We start from the raw sequence: 19,199 nt of genomic DNA, 5'->3' as shown, positions 1-19,199 counted from the left end.
TTTGTACAAAGGCTGTTTATTATTAGCAACTTTACTGAGCTGTTACCGAGATCCCATGGACCCAAGGCAACAGTTATACACTGTATAAGATGAAAAGACACAAAAACATAACTGGGGGGGGGGGATCACAAAGCAGTGAACTACTTGATATGTGAGGTGCCAACAAAAGATGAACAGGTAAAATCTATAGGGGTTTGTAACATTTGTTGATCACCATAACACCGACACCTGTTGTCTGCTTCTGTACAGGAAGTGGAAGAGTTCAGCTTTGTCACCCAGTTGGCTGGCTTGACTGATCATCTGGCCGTAGCTATGCGTCTCTCGGTATCAACTGGAGAGGAAGACCCTTGACTTCAACAGACTGTGGAAACCATTCGGGAAAATGTTATTTGTGTGGGAACAAGGGTGGCTTGTTTTTCAGGTGCACAGATAAGGATGACACCCAACCAAACCTAGACCCGAGGCCTCCCACTCGATTTGTCTATAGAAATTATTTAGAAGAAGGTGTCGTGGGCAATGATTAAAGATGGTTATTTCCCTGTTCTACTTCAGTAGGCTGAGGCCTTGCTGTGGACTCCCAGAACAGTGGAGAGTGAAGACAACATAGATATTCCTCACTGCCTTGGACTAGTGCCATTCTTGAAGTGTTCTCAGTTTTTCTAAATGCTTAGCACAACTTAGTTTGTGACTAATCCGTGAATGTGTTTGATGTTCCTTTCTTTTTTTGCATAATCCTTTGTATATCCTTCAAGGAATCTTGTCACAATTTTTGCCTTTCAATGAGCATGGCTAGATGGCAATGACACATTATGTGTTAGTGTGTGTCCCATTCCCTACAGTTTTAGTGCATGTCCCTAAAGGTGTGTGTGTGTCTGTGTATATATCTGTGTATATAAAACCAACAACAGACAGGCAAATGTGATTAGCCACCGAGATACAGTTGTGGATCCTTCTCTCAATTGTTGCTCTAATCAGCCACATGAACCCGGCCCTCCACTGGTGTTTAAGGAATGGATGACCTTTGACCTCTGACATATTCAGTTACATGACAAATTCCTCAGGCAGAGTCAGCAATGGTGAAATAGGGAGATGAAAAAATTATTGTGCTCCTAGATTTTGTCAAGTTTAATGTGACCCCCCCCTCCCCCATTTGAGACCAGTTTATGATGGAAGCTTAATGTAAATATTAGTTTCACTTTGTGGTTTCTGTATGGACTGCTAAACTGTGACCAACGGGACCATTACTGAGGGTCCCAAGGTAAAGAGCAATCCTCCTTTTAGTCTGGTGAATAGATATTGGGTGACAATCAGACCCCTCTGGTCCATGTACACCTACCATTTTCAATGCTGAATGTTTATGCTTTTGCACATATGTGCACACTGCAGCATACGCTATTGTTAACAATTTTAAAATGCATCTTTCACGTTTTCTTAATGGAATCCTCAAACTATCAGCAGATACAATGTTGGCCCCGTGTGAGGGGTGTGACAGATGGCATGACTAACATTTTCTGTAGGGTGTAGCAATGAGTACTGCCAACCCTTTCCGGGGATTGTTGACCATGCGTGAGTAATATGTCAGTGTGCACTGCAGACCCCATGTGTGATATGTTAGTGTACAATGTGTATCCATTGTGAATGATATCTTTGTGTGCACCACATGCCCCATGTGTGATATGTCAGTGTGCACTGCATACCCTGCGTGAGTGATATGTGAATGTTTGCTATGTACCCTATGTGAGTGATGTCAGTGTGCACTCTGTACCTTGTGTGAGTGATGTTAGTGTGCACTGTGTACTCCATGAGAGTGATATGTCAGTGTGCACTGTGCGAATGATATGACAATGTGTGCTGTGTACCCTGTGTGAGTGCTATGTCAGTGTACACTATGTACTCTGTATGTGATATGTCAATGTGCACTGTGTACCCTGTGTGAGTGATATGACAATATGTGTTGTGTACCGTGTGAGTGACATGTCACTGTGCACTCTATACCCGGCATAATATGTCAGTATGCACTATGTACCCCATGTGAGTGATATGCTAGTGTGAAGTGCGTATCTCATAAGTAATACTTTAGTATGCACTGTGTATCCAGTGAGTGATACGTCAGTGCACACTGCAGACAGTGTGTGCATGATACGTCAGTGTACACGGTGTACCCTATGTGATATGTCAGTATGCTCTGCGGATTCTATGTGGGTTATATGTCAGCTTACCCTGTGAGAGTGCTATGTCAGCATGCACAGCTGACTCTGTGTCTGTTATATGCCAGTGAGCACTGTGTACACTGTCTACCCTGGGAGTGATATGTTAGTATGAGCCAGATACCCAGTGAGTCATACATCAACGTGCACTGCTAATCTTGTGTGCATGATACATCAAAGTGCTCTGTGGGTGATATGTCAGTGTGCACTGCTTATCCTGTGAGAGCAATATATCAATGTGTGTTGCAGACTCTATGTGTATGATAGCCAGTGTGCACTGTTGACCCTGTCTGTAATACATCCATGTGCACTGGGGACCATGTGTGAAAAGGTACAACAGAAAACAATGTCCATACTGCCTGAGGAATATAACAGTGACCACTGCCTATCCTGTCCAGAGGGGTTTCAGGTTACTCAGCCATGTCACAATTCATGTGACATGTATGAATTAATATGCCACAAGTTTTTTTTTATTTCTGGCATGTTAGTTGTATGTCTCCATTTTTTCTGCTCCCCATCATGCCTCAGATCTTTTTCCTACTTTGTAACTGGCATCTAAGAGACAAGTTTATCTAGGGCGAAATCCCTGGAATTCTCTTATTTCTTGTAACCAAAACTAGACCTTTGTAGAATAATATTGAGCAATAGCCTGACAGGAACAAGGAGGTTGTGGGAGGGATTTGCTGTAAAACCAGCACGACCGGGTCTTATGTACCCCAAATTCCAAAGTTATGGGGTGGTGGTTATGTAGAAGGGAGTTCAGAACAACACAACAACAGAAACAGAACTGAAATGATAGCTAGCTTGCGGGCTTGCTGGTACTGTTCCATTGTAGTATTACGAGATAAGATCCTGTTCCCAATCCACAGTAGTAAACTATGGGTTGGAAAGCTCAATTTCCTGCTGATTTGCACATCAGCTACATTTTACAAAACCAGAATCAATTGTGGTTTCCAAAGAAAAGTAAATGGAAATGACAATTGGACAGTGTCTATATTGGGTGGCTGATCCACAGCACGTATTTCATCGGTAGGGTCAGGGGTTAGTTCCTGCTATAAGCAGACAGTGCACTGGAATGTCTAATAGGTCCTATGCAGTGGTCTGTAGTTAGACTCCAAGCATCTCTGCCTTCAGATGCTATTGAATATTCCCCATAAGCAGAGATCCTTGTGCTTGTCTGGCCAACGACAGTCTTTTGCCAGACCAGTTTTGCTTGAGGTATGGTATCAGTGTCCCTGAAAGGCACCAAATACGTATTTGATATTTACAGATTGTGTTCATTAGTACAGGGTCAGGAATAGCTCCTTTAAATGGAACATACTTTGCTGTTGCAAACAGCACAGAGAACGGGAAGTGGCTTTGAGTCACTAGCCACAAGTAGCTCTGTGTGACATAGAGACTTGCTGGACAGACATGATTATGTTAAATGTCACTTTCAGCCATCTCGGCAGCTTGCCCAGCAGGCCCAGTTCCCAAGGAACAGCTTGAGATGAGCATCTGGTGTGTTGGCCTCTTGAAAGAAAACTCACTCCCTAGGACTGAGCGCCAGCTGCTTCACCGGCTGCTAAATGTTCTTTATTTCTGTCAAATATTTTTGTCTTTAAATCAGCCAGGTAGCATGGCATCCCTTTTTCAAATCATGCTGTCCCAGGGCTTCATTATGACAGAACTCCTCCTTTGTTTCATCTTTCCTTCCTCAAAACAATCTTCAGACTTTTAGAACACAAACCTCTTGCCACTTATTATGGCTTTATCTCAAATTTTCTCAAACTTTTTATAGTAACGTTGGATATCTAAAACTGGAAATCCTGTATAGAAGTTATTCAAAAAAGATTTGCATTTATATAACACTGTGCTTTTAAATTAAATACTTTTTGGAGTGCAATCACTGTTGTAGTGTAGAAAATGCAAGAACAAATTTGTGCACAGCAAGCACCCACAAACTGCAAGGTAATAACGTTTAGATCGGTTTTGGTGATTTTGGTTGGGACACAAATCATTGACCAGGACATGGAAGGAGAACAGTCCTGCTTTTCTCTGTGTGATCTTGCACATCCACCTGAGAAAACAAAGTTTGACTGCATCTAAAAACTGTCTTGAGGTTTATACCTATGCTCACATCAGTTCTTACATTGCCTTCCAGTCCAAAACCTGAGGGGACTGAGCAATATCACAACTGAACTTCTGTATATCCTCCATTCTTGTAATCAGGTGTGAAACCTTAAATGGCAGACATCCAGACCCTATGAAACAATGAATTCACTGGGGCTGCTCAGGTTAAGTGTTAATGGCTTGATTTTAATCTGCACATTAACATACCCCACATACTTTTGGAATAAAGTGAAGACAGAGAGTGTATAAATGATTCAAGATTATGGTTCCAGGGTGACAAGCTTCAGTTATGTAGATAGGGCTGTTCTCCATACAGAAAGTTTGAAAGGTTTGGCAAAAGTATACGGCAGAAGGATCTGGATAAGTAGAAAGAAAGAAACTGCCTCAATTTGTGACAGGATCTTGAACAAAGGGCCACTGATTTAAGATGACTGCTGAAAGAAGCAGTGTTGGTACACAGGTGGTTTTTGGTGGATGCAAAACTTGACTATCCATCTTGCATCATCATTGTAGCCAATGCACAGAATATGGATGCATCCAGGATGTCGTGATTAGGGAGGCAGAAAACTTAAGAATACAAGCTTACATTCAGCACATGTTCAGCAAGAGGAGACTTGTTGTTACAACTGCCAACACAATTTTTCCACGACCCCTTCCTAAATCTGGTGATCTGTACCAAGTCTTGCACTGATTTCACAAAGAATGGTTATCTGAATGAAGTTTGTCTGACTTTCACACAGCTGCAATCAAGGAATGGAGGTCACGATAGAGGGTTAAACAGTTTTTAAGTTTATTTATTAGTGTCACAAGTAGGCTTACATTAACACTGCAATGAAGCTACTGTGAAACTCCCCTAGTCGCCAAACATCAGTGCCTGTTTGGGTACACAGGGAAAATTTAGCATGGCCAATGCACCTAACCAGCACGTCTTTCATACAATGGGAGGAAACCAGAGCACCTGGAGGAAACACATGCGGACACAGGGAGAATGTGCAGACTCCACACTGAGTGACTCAAGCCAGGAATCAAACCCAGGTCCCTGGCGCTGTGAGGCAGCAGTGTTAACAATTGTGCCACCATTCTGCTCTATCATGAATCTCTATCATCATACATCTATTCATAAATACTATGGAATGCACTGCCTGAGTGTTTGGTGGAGATAGATTCAATCATGGCTTTTAAAAGAGAATGGGATCATTATCTGAAGCATTTGCAAGATCAGAGCGAAAAAGTAGGCAGTGACACTAGATGAATTGCTCTTGTAGAGAGCGGGTAGACACAAGGCTGAATGACCTCATTCTGTGCTGTAGCCATACATGACTCTATGGGTCTCAACTGATCCTGGACTAAAGGTTAGAGTTTATTCCCTGCAACCAGTCCCATTGTTCACCCTTGCCTTGCACATTACTCTATACAGCCTCCCTTGCCATGAGAGAGACAAATGGAGGCATGCAAAATATTTTAACAAATCAGTTAAATTAGTTAATTTTTCTGACTATTCCCAAGATTTTGAAATACTCCAGGATTAGCAGGGAGGCCTGGGGAACTGCCTGCAACAATAGCACTGATTCTATATTAAGAATTTTGAAATTGACCAAGTTGAGCAACTTCTTGCAATACTATCTACATACATAACATAAATCTGGCTTCAATCTGTGATCTTACACTTGCAAGCAACCAGCAATTGCATTGTGGACAATTTCTTGGATGAAGCAAATTCATCAGGAGGTATATCTGACCCATTCATAATACACATCTCTGTAAGTATGCACACATATTTTATATACATAACACATCTATGAACTAACACACACCTAATCTAGAGCAGAAATGTTATCAGTCTGGTACAATCCGCCCTTAATCCTAGCATCAGATTACACAAGTATTTCTATTGGTTTTATGACACCTTAACTCAGTGTTAATCTATAGTATGCTGCATGTTTAATAGATAATTTTGCAAAATTGCAATCTGGTATTCACCTTGGAAGGAAAATCTAAAATTATGACTCAGTAGGTATAGTGTCTCATTTCATAAACTCATGGGTTTATTGTAGCATAACTTACATGCAGTTCATAAAGATGTCATCTTTAATCACACTCTCTCAGTACAATGACCTCAGAACTTCCAAAGCTAGGGTAGATATTCCATGTAGGTGATGAATTGGAACCCCTTTTTGCATCCTTCAGGCAAGACTTGAGTTTAAGAGGCCTTCTAAAAGATAAAAAGATACTGCATTTTCCATCATTATTCTGCAGCCTAGCTAAAGCAGTGAATTGAAACATAGGAGCCAGATTAAGCAATTCAGCCCTCAGTGCCTGTTCCACTATTCAGTGAAACTATTGCTGGTTTATAACTTAACTCCATATACTATTGTGGAAAACTAGCTCCTGGATGGAGGGGAATGAACAGATAATGGAACTTACAAATAGCAACAAATAATGTGTCACCTGATCTATAAGGATGATGCACTCAGATCGCTGATTGGTTCCAGGCTCTGGACAGGGGGATTTGACAAACAGATCTACAGATGTGGGGCTCAAATAAAATTAAACAGAAAACATTGGAAGCGTAAGAGTTGATGAGTCTGTCTCTGTTAAGAGTAAAATACAAGCTAATTGCTAGATAGGGATCCTCTTCAGAACTGAAAGTTGAGATGAAGAATTGTTGTAGAAACAGAGAGGAGTAAAGTGACAATCTTTTACATTCCTTGGTCATTCTGACTAAATATTAACACCGACAATCTGTCTCTTCATTTTATCAAGAAATGCAATTTCTATGGAGGAAATGGAAGCAAAAAAGTCCCCTCCCTCTAGATTTCCCAGGAAGTGAGTAAACCCTGGGTTAAGTGACATGGAGTTCTCTTCATGCAACCGATGTTCCTGTGAGTATGATTCCAGACTGCTGTTTTCTACTCTGTCCAGATTACACTTTTGTACCACTCCTCTCCACTGCTTTCACTAGAATCAAAGAAATGGTTTTAATATTTTTTGTAATCCGCCATGGATCTTTTCCAAGTGTATTCAACCTGTTTTATCAGTAAAGAAAAGCACAATTGTTAGCCATGACTCAGTGTCAAGAGTCCTTTTTCTTCAACACAATCTGTCTATGGGTCGAGAGCCTTGGCTGCTGACTGCAACACAAAGGGCAAAATCACCAGGCACACAATCAGATGCTGAAAGAGCCTGCAGCCAACAAACACATCAAAACACATGGTCCCACATTTACCCCACACTGATGGGGATGCATAAATCTACAGCTCCATTACTTTATTTTGAGTAAAGCAGGATCTAATTTGTCACCCTTTATAATCTGAGGACAGTGAGATCAATGGTGCTCAAACCAAGTTTTTGACCAAGGAGAGGATGCCACCATTGGATGAGGTACATGGAGGATAGTAGAATTAAAACTGTCACCTGGAGGTGCTGGTAGTGGCTTGTTTAGAGTAACTGACCATGACAGCTCATGTCTCTTCTTTCACGAAGCGTGCTAACCCCCACCTCACATCTTGTACTTCAGCCTAGAGCTCAGACACTTCTCCAACCTCACTAGACACCCATACACACACTTCCCAACCCTAATCACTACATTAGGATGTTCCTCCTTTACAAACACAGACCTGTTGAGGCCAGTTGCAGTGGTCACGTAATAACCCACTTAGATTAATACAAACTGACCTTCTTGACAAATACAGCTCAGTACCAGACCAGGTGATACACAGGAAGCTGAGACTTTGGAGGAACAATCAATCAATCAGAAAACGTCCTAATGCTGATACCAGAGTTACCTTGCAGGTCAGTGCAGGAGAAGCCGTGTTATACACATCAACCACTAGATGGAACCTGCTTGTTCTAGAAACAGTTTTAAAATTGCGCCATGACTTAATCAGCACAGTGATTAGTGTGTTCTCAACATTGTTGTAATTGTGGTCCCACAGCTTGGGCAGGTCAGTGACACCTGCACATCATCAAGCAAGACGCAACTGACAGAAGATATTTCACACAGCTTGTGATATTTGTTTAATAATCTCCAGCAAGAATGGTTGAACAAATAAAGGATAAATCTCAGAGCCAGAGTGACACATTGAACTTATACTGACCATGATTCTTAGAGCAGTCTAGAATTACACTCAGCAATGAAGCACAAAGCACCCTTTGTGAAGGATCAGCCTGTTCTTGATGATGTGCAGAACCTTGAGGTGAATCATATTGATAAGGGACAGAAGGCCAGCACAAAAACAACTTACATTCTTCCTTCAACCACAGCTGCACCTACTGCCAGTGGTAATGAACAGTGCAACACAACATGTGAATAAAGATAGCATGTGAATAAAGGCAACAACTATTGCTCTAACAAATTGAAATTCCATCATCAGTCATATCTATTGGAAGACAAAGATCTTTAAATCTCTAGTACGGGGAAGAGATAAAGAAATCTGGGATTATAATAATGACTTATTGTAGCTCTCAGAAATACTTCACATCCAACTTCTGCAATTACATTCATCACTGCCACAAATGTGGCAGCCATTTGCACAGAAAGGTCTCACTAACAACTGAGGAGGGGTGAGGAAAGTCTATAACATCTCCTCATAACAAATGCCCTACATACCATCCTGGTAAATCTTTTCTGTACCCTCTCCAAAGCCTCCACATCCTTCTGGTAGTGTGGTATCCAGAATTGAACACTAAATTCCAAGTGCACCTAACTAAAGGTTCTATAAAGCTGCAACATGACTTACCAATTTTTAAACTCAACGCCCCGACCGATGAAAGCAAGCATGTCTTATGCTTTCTTGGCTATCTCCTCCACCCCAGCATTGATCCCTGAGGAATGCCATTAGTCACAGTCCTCCATTCAGAAATACACCCTTCCACTGCTACTCTCTGTCTTCTATGACCGAACCAGCTCTGTATCCATCTCCTCACATTTGTAAGGATTAAATGCCATCTGCCACTGCTCTGCCCATCTGATCAACCTATATCTTCCTGTAACTACAATCATCTTCTTTACTCTTAACCATCCTACCAATCTAGGTATCGTCAGTAAACTTGCTTATCATTCTTTCCACATTTTCAACTCTATCGTTTATGTATATAAGAAACAATGAGGATCCCAGAACTGAACTTTGTTACACTGCTGAAAACCTGCGACCAGTCTATCGAACAGCCTTTTACACTACCCTTTGAGTCCTATTACCAAGCCAGTTTCTGATCCACCTCAGCAAGTTTCCCCGAATTCCGTGTGCTTTAACCTTCTCAATGTTTTCCATGTGTGACCTTATCAAAAGCTTATATGCATACTACATCAACTGAACTTCCCTCATCCACACATTTTCAAAAAATTCTAACGAATTTGTTAGGCATGACAACTCTCTAACAAAACCTGATTAACCCATGTTTTTTCTAAATGAATATTGATGGTTGCCTTCAAAATTTTCTCCAATAGTTTCCTTATTCAGTGTAATTTCCTGGTTCACCTCTAGCACCGTCCTTGAAAATTAGTCATCTTCCAGTCTTTGGCACTTCCCCAGTGGAGAGAGAAATTAAAAATTTCTGTCAGAGTCTCTGCAATTTCCTGCCTCACCTCCTACAGTAGTCTGACATGCAACTCATTCGGGCTTGGGGATTTGTCTATTTTAAAGTCCATTTTTAAGCCATCAGAGCCTCCAATACCTCCCCATTTTCCATGTCAAACTGTGCAAGTTCCTCACAGTCCCTCTTCCTGAATTCAACACAAGTGTTCTCCTTTTCCTGAGTGAAGACTGAAGAGAAGTATTAATTTAACATCCTGCAGCTTCACACATATATTGCTCCCTTGGTCTCTAAGGGCCCTACTCTTTTCCCCTGAATGTATTTATAAAATATTTTAGGATTCTCCCTAACCCTGTTTGCAAGTGCTTTTACATGCCCCCTTTTTGCTCTTCTAATCGCTTTCTTAAGTTGCCCTTGCACTTCCTATATTCTTCTAGAGTCACAGCTAAATTGCTCCCTTTGGACTTAGAGTCACAGGGCAGTATTTTACGATTTGGCGTCTAAGTGTCAGTGGGTACATTTTCAGGAACCCCCCCCCCCCCTCCGCCACACACACACACACAATGGTTGCAAAGTTTTGAGCGAGTCCACTGCTCACTGCACAAGCCTGTGAGCAGGGCTTAATGTGCCCAAAAGCCTGCAACTCCAACTGGAGGATAAGGAAGAACTGTTGGAAAAAAAGATAATCAGCCATGGGTATCTAAGGAAATAAAGGAGGGTATCAAATTGAAAGAAAATGTATACAAAGTAGCAAAGATTAGTGGGAAATTAGAGGATTGGGAAATATTAAAAGTCAACAGAAAGCTAAGAAAAACTACAAAGAAAAGTAAGATGAATTATGAGAATAAACTAGCTCAGGACATGAAAACAGACAGCAAAAGTTTCTACAAATATATAAAAAAAGAGTGGCTGAAGTCAACATTGGTCCTTTAGAGGATGAGAAGGGGGATGTAATAACTGGGAATAAGGAAATGGCCCATGCATTGAACAAGTACTTTGTGTCGTTCTTGAATGACAGAGGTTGAGAGCAATCTGATAGAAGTCTACAAGATTATGAGGGGCATGGACAGAGTGGATATTCAGAAGTTTTGTCCTAGGGTGGAAAAGTCAATTACCAAGGTGCAAGGTTTAAAAGGAGATGTACAAGGCAAGTTTTTTTTTTACACAGTGGGTGGAGGTTGCCTGGAACTCTCTGCTGGGGGAGGTAGTGGAAGCAGGTACGATAGTGACTTATAAGGAGCATCTTGACAAATACATGAATAAGATGGGAATAGAGGGATATGGTCTCCAGAAGGGTAGGGGGTTTTAGTTCAGTTGGGCAGCATAGTCAGTGCAGGCTTGGAGGGCCAAAGGGCCCATTCCTGTGCTGTACTTTCCTTTCTTCTTTGTATGAGTTTAACAAAAGACCCAACAATGCAGCACTCCTTCAGTACTGCACTGAATGTCAGTCTGCATGATACATTACAATGCTGGGAATGCAACTTGAATCCACAATTTTGAGTCAGGAGCAAATGCTAGTCTGAAGAGGGAAATGTGGTACATGTGTAATGAAACAGGATTAGTCCAAAGTCACAAAACTAACCACTAACATTCGGTAGATTTACAGTTCTTTGAAAACATACAACACAGGGCAGATGAATCAATATCGGCTCCACACACAGCAATAGGTGTGAATCTATACTGACAAAACTTAGAGATGGAAATTTACAGAATTACATTAATCTGAGGAAAGGAGACAGCACATGAACAACAATAAGTCTGCTTTTTAAATAGAAGACATTTTGTACAATTTAACACATTTTGGATGTAGCACCAATGCTGTCTGCCCATAATGACAATCAACAGTCTACTACTGAAGATGTGGTGTTAAACTGAGTTCCTATCTGAACAGAAAATATCTACATTTGTAGAGCATCTTCAGAGTCAACAAGTTAGTTTTGAACTGTTATTCCCACAAACAGAAATTAGAGGAATGAATCTGTTTTGGTGGTGTTGTTTGAGAAATGAAAGCTTTGCATGCAACTCTTAATCTCCTTTCAATCTTGCCATGGGACATTTTACAACAACTTCAGCAAGTAGATGAAGTCTCAGTTTAATGTCTAATACCAAAACTGGCATCTCCAATAATGCAGCACTGCCACTGTACTTGCTCAGATTGTGTTCTCTACTCTTGGAGTGCAGCTCAAATCCCTGACTCAGCTGAAAATGCCAACATCAAGCCAATCTTGCTGAAGGTCCATAAGATTCAGAAGAGTAACATTTGAGCCTAGTTTCAGAACTGTACAGATTTACTGTGGTGTTTGAAGGAGGCTACTCTCCAGTTGTTGAAACCATTCAAAGTGCAGCATCATTTGTGCCTCATCACTCTTCCTTCAACTTGCTGCAGCTGTTCATAGAGCCTGTTTGAAATCCATGCTTAGCTTGCCAGTCTCTGGATGAAAGGTCACACTGTAGGCAACTGAACTTAGCCTATCAGTTAATGTCTTGGGATTAGTCACCAAGTTGAGGAAGTAGACGCCTTGCTTGCAATGTGGGTTCCAGTTGCAGTCACCCTGTCAACAGCAAAACAAGAAATTGAACAACAAATATAAGAACATAAGAAATAGGAGCAGGAGTAGGCCATCTAGCCCTTCGAGCCTGCCCCGCCATTCAATAAGATCATGGCTGATCTGAAGTGGATCAGTTCCACTTTCCCGCTTTCTCCCCATAACCCTTAATTCCCTTGCCTACCAAAAACCTATCTACCCGTGTCTTAAATATATTTAGCGAGGTAGCCTCCACCACTTCAACAGGCAGAGAATTCCAGAGATTCACCACCCTTTGAGTGAAGTTCCTCCTCAACTCCGTTCTAAACTGCTCCCCCCTTATCTTGAGGCTGTGCCCTCTAGTCCTGTTGTCCTTTCTGAGCGGGAAGAATCTCTCTACCTCTACCCTATCCATCCCCTTCATTATCTTACACGTCTCTAAGATCCCCCCTCATCCTTCTAAACTCCAACGAGCACAGACCCAGTCTATTCAGCCTCTCTTCATAGTCCAACCCCTTCATCTCCGGTATCAGCCTAGTGAACCTCTGCACTCCCAAGGCCAAAATATCCTTGCGCAAGTGCGGCGACCAAAACTGCACACAGTACTCCAGCTGCGGCCTCACCAGTGCCCTGTACTGTTGCAGCAAGACCTCCCTGCTTTTATATTCTATCCCCCTCACAATAAAGGCCAGCATCCCATTTGCCTTCTTGATCACCGGCACCTGCAAACTGGGTTTTTGCGACTCATGCACAAGGACCCCCGGTCCCTCTGCACCGTAGCATGCTGCAGCTTTTTGCCCTTTAAATAGTAATCCTTCCTACTATTATTCCTGCCAAAGTGGATAACCTCACACTTGCTAACATTGTACTCCATCTGCCAGGTCCTCGCCCACTCGCTCAGCCTATCTAGATCCCTCTGCAGACTTTCTACACCCACCGCACAATTTGCTTTTTCACTTATCTTTGTGTCATCAGCAAATTTCGACACCCTACACTCAGCCCCCTCCTCCAGATCATCTACATAAATGGTAAGTAGTTGAGGCCCCAGCACCGATCCCTGCAGCACTCCACTAGTCACCAAACGCCAATCAGAATAGCACCCATTGATACCAACTCTCTGCCTCCCATTAGACAACCAATCCTCTATCCACGCTAATGCCTTACCCCCAACTCCATGCCCCCTAACCTTCTGAAGCAACCTTTTGTGCGGCACCTTATCAAATGCCTTTTGAAAATCGAGAAACACCACATCCATTGGTTCCCCTCTGTCTACCGCACTAGTCACATCCCCACAGAATTCCAATAAATTTGTCAGATACGATTTCCCCTTAACGAATCCGTGCTGCGTCTGCTCTATCAAACAATTCTTCTCAAGGTGCCTCGCTATTTCTTCTTTGATGACGGATTTGAGCATTTTTCCAACAACAGACGTTAAACTAACCGGTCTATAATTCCCTGCCTTTTGCCTGCTACCTTTTTTAAACAGCGGCGTACTATTAGCCATTTTCCAATCTTCCGGCACTTCCCTGGAATCCAGCAAAGTTTGGTAAATAATCACCAAGGCATCTACTATCACCTCTGCCATTTCCTTCAGAACCCTGGGATGCATTCCATCCGGTCCTGGGGACTTGTCCACCATCAGTCCCGCTAGTCGATAAAGCACTACCTCTCTAGTGACAGTAATCGCATTCAGGCCCTCAACTCCGACCATCCTTCTATCTTTAATACCCGGTAAACTATTCGCATCCTCCTCCATGAAGACCGAGGCAAAAAACTTATTTAAGGCCTCAGCCATTTCTTCATCCCCCACCACTAAATCCCCCCTCTCATCCTCTAAGGGTCCAACATTTACTCTAGCCAGCCTCCTCTTCTTTATATATTTATAAAAACTCTTACTGTCCTTTTTTATATTTAGTGCTAATCTAGCTTCATAGTCTATCCTTCCTTTCTTTATCACCTTCTTAGTCAATCTTTGTTGATTTTTAAACCTCTCCCAATCTTCTACTCACCCACTACTTTCAGCCACTCTAAACGCATCAGCTTTTAATTCAATACTCTCCTTTATTTCCTTCGATAACCATGGCTGATTATCCCTTCTCCTACGTTCCTTCTTTACCATTGGAATATATTTCTGCTGAGCACCGAAAAAGATCTCCTTAAAGATCCTCCACTGTTCCTCAGCCGTCCTACCAACCAATCTGCACCCCCAATCTACATTTGCCAATTCCTCTCTTATCCTATAGGCATTCATATAGCACTGTTAAAATAGTAAAACATTCCAAAATGCCATGGGACCATTCAGAAACAAGATTTGGTACTGAGTGAGAATTATAATACATGTTATCACAAAGAATTGTGGGGCTAGAGAAAGTTACAGGGGACATTGAAAGGATTTGAAAACAAGGATGAGAATTTTAAAATTGAGGTTTTGTTCAGCCATAAATCAATGTAGGTCAGTGAAATAGGGGTTAATATGAAAACATGACTTGTTGTAAATTAAGAAAGAGTTTTGGATCAGCTTAAGTTTATGTAGAGTAAAATGTGGGAGACCAGCCAGATTAGAATAGGCAATTCCAGAGGCAAAAAGGCAGGAATGAGGATTTCAGTAGCAAACAGGCTCAAGCAGGGGAAGCATCCGGCTCATCTTGAGCTCAAATACAACACATACCAAGGTTGCAAACAGCCTGAGACAGTTGCACAGAAGAGGGATGGATATGCAGCATAGGGAACAAAATTTGTGGCAGGAGCTGAAGACAATAGCTTCAGCCTTCCAATATGTAATTGGGAAGAAATTTCTGCTCAGCCAGTAATAGACGCTGGACAATCAGTGTGGCAATTTAGAGTCAGTGGAGAGATCAAGTTGAGTGGTGTTGAGGTAGAACTGAATGCTATTGATATACATGTGGAAATTGCTGCTGTGTTTTTAAGTGATATCATCTATATGTTGCCCCTCAATTAGTACAACTTACAATCATATAGAGCCTTTAATATAAATCAGTCTAAGATGCTTTACTCAAGCAATATAAAACAAAATATGGCACCAAGCCACTAGGGAATATTAGGTCATTGACTAAACTTTTGATTCTAAGAGGTAGAGTTTTAAAGAGCATCTTAAAACAGGGAAGTGATACAGAGAGGTGTCACAAGAGAAATTCCAGAGTTTAGGGCTGCAGCAACTGAATACACAACTACCAGTGATGGAGGAATGAAAATTGGAACGTTCAAGAAGCCAGAATTAGATGAATGCAGAAATACTGGAGGCTTGTGGGCCAGAGGAGGTGGCAGAGAGGGATGCCTTCAAAAGATGTTACCAAGGAGCAGCATGCTGATGAGGAATGGAAAGGGCCAAGGATTTGATTCTTAAAAGGACATCAAGAGTAATAGTGAGAGAACAGGAAGAGAAGTCACTGCAGGTGATTGTCTGGCTTTGATTAGAGGGATTAGAAAAAACCATGTAAGAGCAGTCCCAAATAGCTGGACAATAGTGAAGAGAAGTTGCACAAGGATGGCATTGTCAAACCATGTCAAAGACTATAGACAGGTCAAGACGGACAAAGAGGCAAAATTTTAACTTTTTCACAATCCCAAAGGATTCATATCAGAGATGTTTTGATGTCACAATAGGGGAATCAAACATGAAATTCTGGGAATAATGAGAAATAGAAGGAGACCAAAGCTAAATCCTTACAGGATACCAAAGATAATGATGTGGGAATGGGAAGAGAAAATATCATAGCTGATTCTGAGTCTGTGACTAGAAAAGAACGTAATCTTTGAATGCGTAAGAATGTGTAGTGCAGCTCAGTGGGCCATCAACGTAAAAGCATTGGAGGATGATAGTGTGGTCACCACAGTCACTCAGAATGTAATTTGTAACTTTGTAAAGGTCTGCTTCAATTCTGTGGCAGGGCAGACACCTGACTGGAGAGATTCATACAGAGTACGGAAGATGGGCACGGATTTGACAGATGACAGCATATAAGCATTTTGAAAAAGAATGGGCAGTACAACACGAAGCATTGGTATGCAAAGACAGAAATCGCTTATGCTAATATCTTCATCATATCTGATGCTTTGACCAGTTCTTTTAAGAATGCTACATGGCCCTGCAGCTTAAAGGGAATGTTGGTAGTTAATGGTGTCTCTCGTCCCTGCTGGTAATCTCTGGATTTTTGGGCAGCCTTGCATGCCCATAGCTTAGAAGGAACATTGAGCAAGGGCTGTTTTTATTGAAGAGTACACAGGACAGATGCTAGTTACCCCAGGCTGTCACACCTACAAGGTCTCCTGTAAGCATAGCAGCAGCAGCCCAAGAGATAAAGAGACCCCATTCAGCACCTGTCACAACTCAGGTCCCTATTGGTTCCAAATCTTCCCCAAATGACTGGGAATTTCCTGCAATCAGGAAGTGCCTTTCCCAAGCTTTTTCTCCAGCAGCATATCAGCAACTTTTAAAATTCCTGCTGCAGTTCCCAAACCATCCCAAATGCCCCTCTGCCAATCACACCACAACTGCTGGGTGATGTTACCAGCTGTTGCTGTTAAAAGCTTCAAGTTTTGGTGACGTCACTTGACCACCATTGCAGAAAGCAATAGCCATGTGGAATGCAGTGAGCAAGGGTCTGGAGAGTTAACTGGGAGTTTGGGAAATTGCAGGTGTTGGCATATGGAGAGTCTCTGAACTCGTGATGGCTGTCAAAATTAAGGTGCTGCATTGATGCTTGAAATCTGAAATCTAAGAGCGCTTTACTTACAAGTGTAGAACAGCTTTAACTCTGCCATATCTAATCTGAGACTACTTGGACACTGCATATCAAAAACTGAAACCGTTTGCCAATATGGATGTCATTCAACTGGAGATTTAAAACATTAAATTATCCATTAAGACTTCAACAGATAAATGTTCCATTCACAGCACCATTATCAATATTCCACTGTTGGTCCCTCAACATTACAAATTCTCCATTTCCTGCTTCATTCCTTCACCATTGCCAATGGACCACTCTAGAGATTTACTTCCTGGCCAAGTAGCCCAATGCCCAGCCAGGGGCATCTGGGCTCCAGGTAACTGTGACATTGAATAAAGTCTTACCGTGTTAGAGTGGGGCCTGGTTAACCCTGTGCTGATGCAGATGTCACTGGTTAGGCAATAGTCCATCCAAAGTACCACTCCATGGCAGGTGCCAGATCTAGAAAATCAACATTTTTGATCTAAGTAAACATTCAAATCTTAACACTGAAAAGGTTATTCAGAACACTTAAATTCTAGAGTACATGATAAATAGAACCTTAATATTGTATCAGAAACTATGCGACAGGGGAGGATGGTAGACTGCAGGACACCAAAAGGGAGATGAACACAGAGCGATTCAATGTTAAGTATTTTACTGACAGCAACAACTACAGATCAAACTCATTGGTGAACAACAGAGAAACACATTCAACAAATTCAAGATGCAACTAAATGGACAGACACTAGGTGGAGAGAGGGCTAAGAAGAACGAAACAGCACTATATGACGTACCTAGACAGAGGCAGAACCGTTTCTGATAGATAGATCCCAAAAGAGAAAACATTGGAAAATCTCAGCAGGTCTGGCAGCATCTGTAAGGGGAGAAAAAAACTGATGTTTCAACTCCAGATGCCCCTTTGTCAAAGCTTTAACAAAGGGTCATCTGGACTTGAAACATCAGCTCTTTTCACTGTTTACAGATGCTGCCAGACCTGCTGATAACGTCCAGAGTTTTCTCTTTTGGTTTCAGATTCCAGCATCTGCAGTAATTTGTTTTTATTATAAGTGATAGATAGATAACTGATAGATTTTATAAGATGGATTGTTAGAGAACTAGGTCAAAGCAAAACTGATGGCCCACTCTCCAATAGGGAACACTGATATTGGTTGACCCTTTGAGAGCACCTATGCCTGTTCTCTCATTTGCTCTATTCCAATCAGTGTGCTTCAGTGTTCAAAAGCAACATTTATCTCAGCAACCAGTAACAAATCACCAAAACTAACGGCACAGTAACGAACAGCAAAGACAAAGAAAAAAGTCACCATAAACAATACTTTATATAATGATTTATGACTTTGTCTTCTAGGATTCATCAGCAACTTCAGGGGAGATGGCGCTGAACGAGTAATCCAGAAACTCAGGGTAACGTTCTGGGGATCTGGGTTCAAATCCCACCATGGAAGATGGTGAAATTTTAATTTAATAAAAACATATGGAATTAACAGTCTAAAGATGACCGTGAAACCATTATCAATTGTTGTAAAAACACATCTGGTTCACTAGTGTTCTTTAGGAGAGGAAATCTGTCATTGTTATTTGGTCTATATGCAGCCTACATGTGACTGCAGACGTTGACTAGTAAATGCCCTCTGAAATGGCCTAGAAAACTACTTAGAACATAAGAACATAAGAAATAGGAGCAGGAGTAGGCCATCTAGCCCTTCGAGCCTGCCCCGCCATTCAATAAGATCATGGCTGATCTGTCGTGGCTCAGTTCCACTTTCCCACCCTCTCCCCATAACCCTTAATCCCCTTGCTTATCAAAAACCCATCAACCCACGTCTTAAAAATATTTAGCGAGGCAGCCTCCACCACTTCAACAGGCAGAGAATTCCAGAGATTCACCACCCTTTGAGTGAAGAAGTTCCTCCTCAACTCTGTTCTAAACCGCCCCCCCCTTTATCTTGAGGCTGTGCCCCCTAGTCCTACTGTCCTTTCTGAGCGGGGAGAGTCTCTCCACCTCTATCCTATCCATCCCATTCATCATCTTATATGTCTCAATGAGATCTCCCCTCATTCTTCTAAACTCT

At 41.9% G+C, this 19,199-nt stretch overlaps 2 protein-coding genes across 5 annotated transcripts in view; one reads left to right on the top strand and one right to left on the bottom strand.

Annotated features, from left to right (window-relative positions):
* The window catches only part of smpd3 (sphingomyelin phosphodiesterase 3), a 370,308-nt gene extending 369,222 nt beyond the window's left edge, over window positions 1-1,086 (top strand). For both annotated transcript variants that reach the window (XM_080187151.1, XM_080187150.1), the window contains exon 9: window positions 250-1,086. In XM_080187151.1, coding sequence (XP_080043277.1) covers window positions 250-351 — 102 coding nt within the window. In that variant the 3' untranslated portion in view covers window positions 352-1,086. The remainder of the gene's footprint in view (window positions 1-249) is intronic.
* Window positions 1,087-1,099: 13 nt separating this feature from the next.
* The window catches only part of prmt7 (protein arginine methyltransferase 7), a 50,739-nt gene continuing 32,639 nt past the window's right edge, over window positions 1,100-19,199 (bottom strand). For 2 of the 3 annotated variants that reach the window (XM_080187147.1, XM_080187149.1), the window contains 2 exons: window positions 17,469-17,565; window positions 8,311-12,403 (listed from right to left, as the gene is read on the bottom strand). In XM_080187147.1, the coding sequence (XP_080043273.1) occupies window positions 12,242-12,403; window positions 17,469-17,565 (259 nt within the window). In that variant the 3' untranslated portion in view covers window positions 8,311-12,241. Of the gene's footprint in view, window positions 6,532-8,310; window positions 12,404-17,468; window positions 17,566-19,199 lie in introns of those variants that run through there. The other variant, XM_080187148.1, reaches the window with a different exon arrangement.

This window comes from Carcharhinus amblyrhynchos, chromosome 4, assembly GCF_965287045.1.
Source record: "Carcharhinus amblyrhynchos chromosome 4, sCarAmb.v2.hapA, whole genome shotgun sequence".
NCBI lineage: Eukaryota > Metazoa > Chordata > Chondrichthyes > Carcharhiniformes > Carcharhinidae > Carcharhinus > Carcharhinus amblyrhynchos.
Note: the sequence above shows the minus strand (reverse complement) of the source record. Positions and strands in the feature narration are given on the sequence as shown.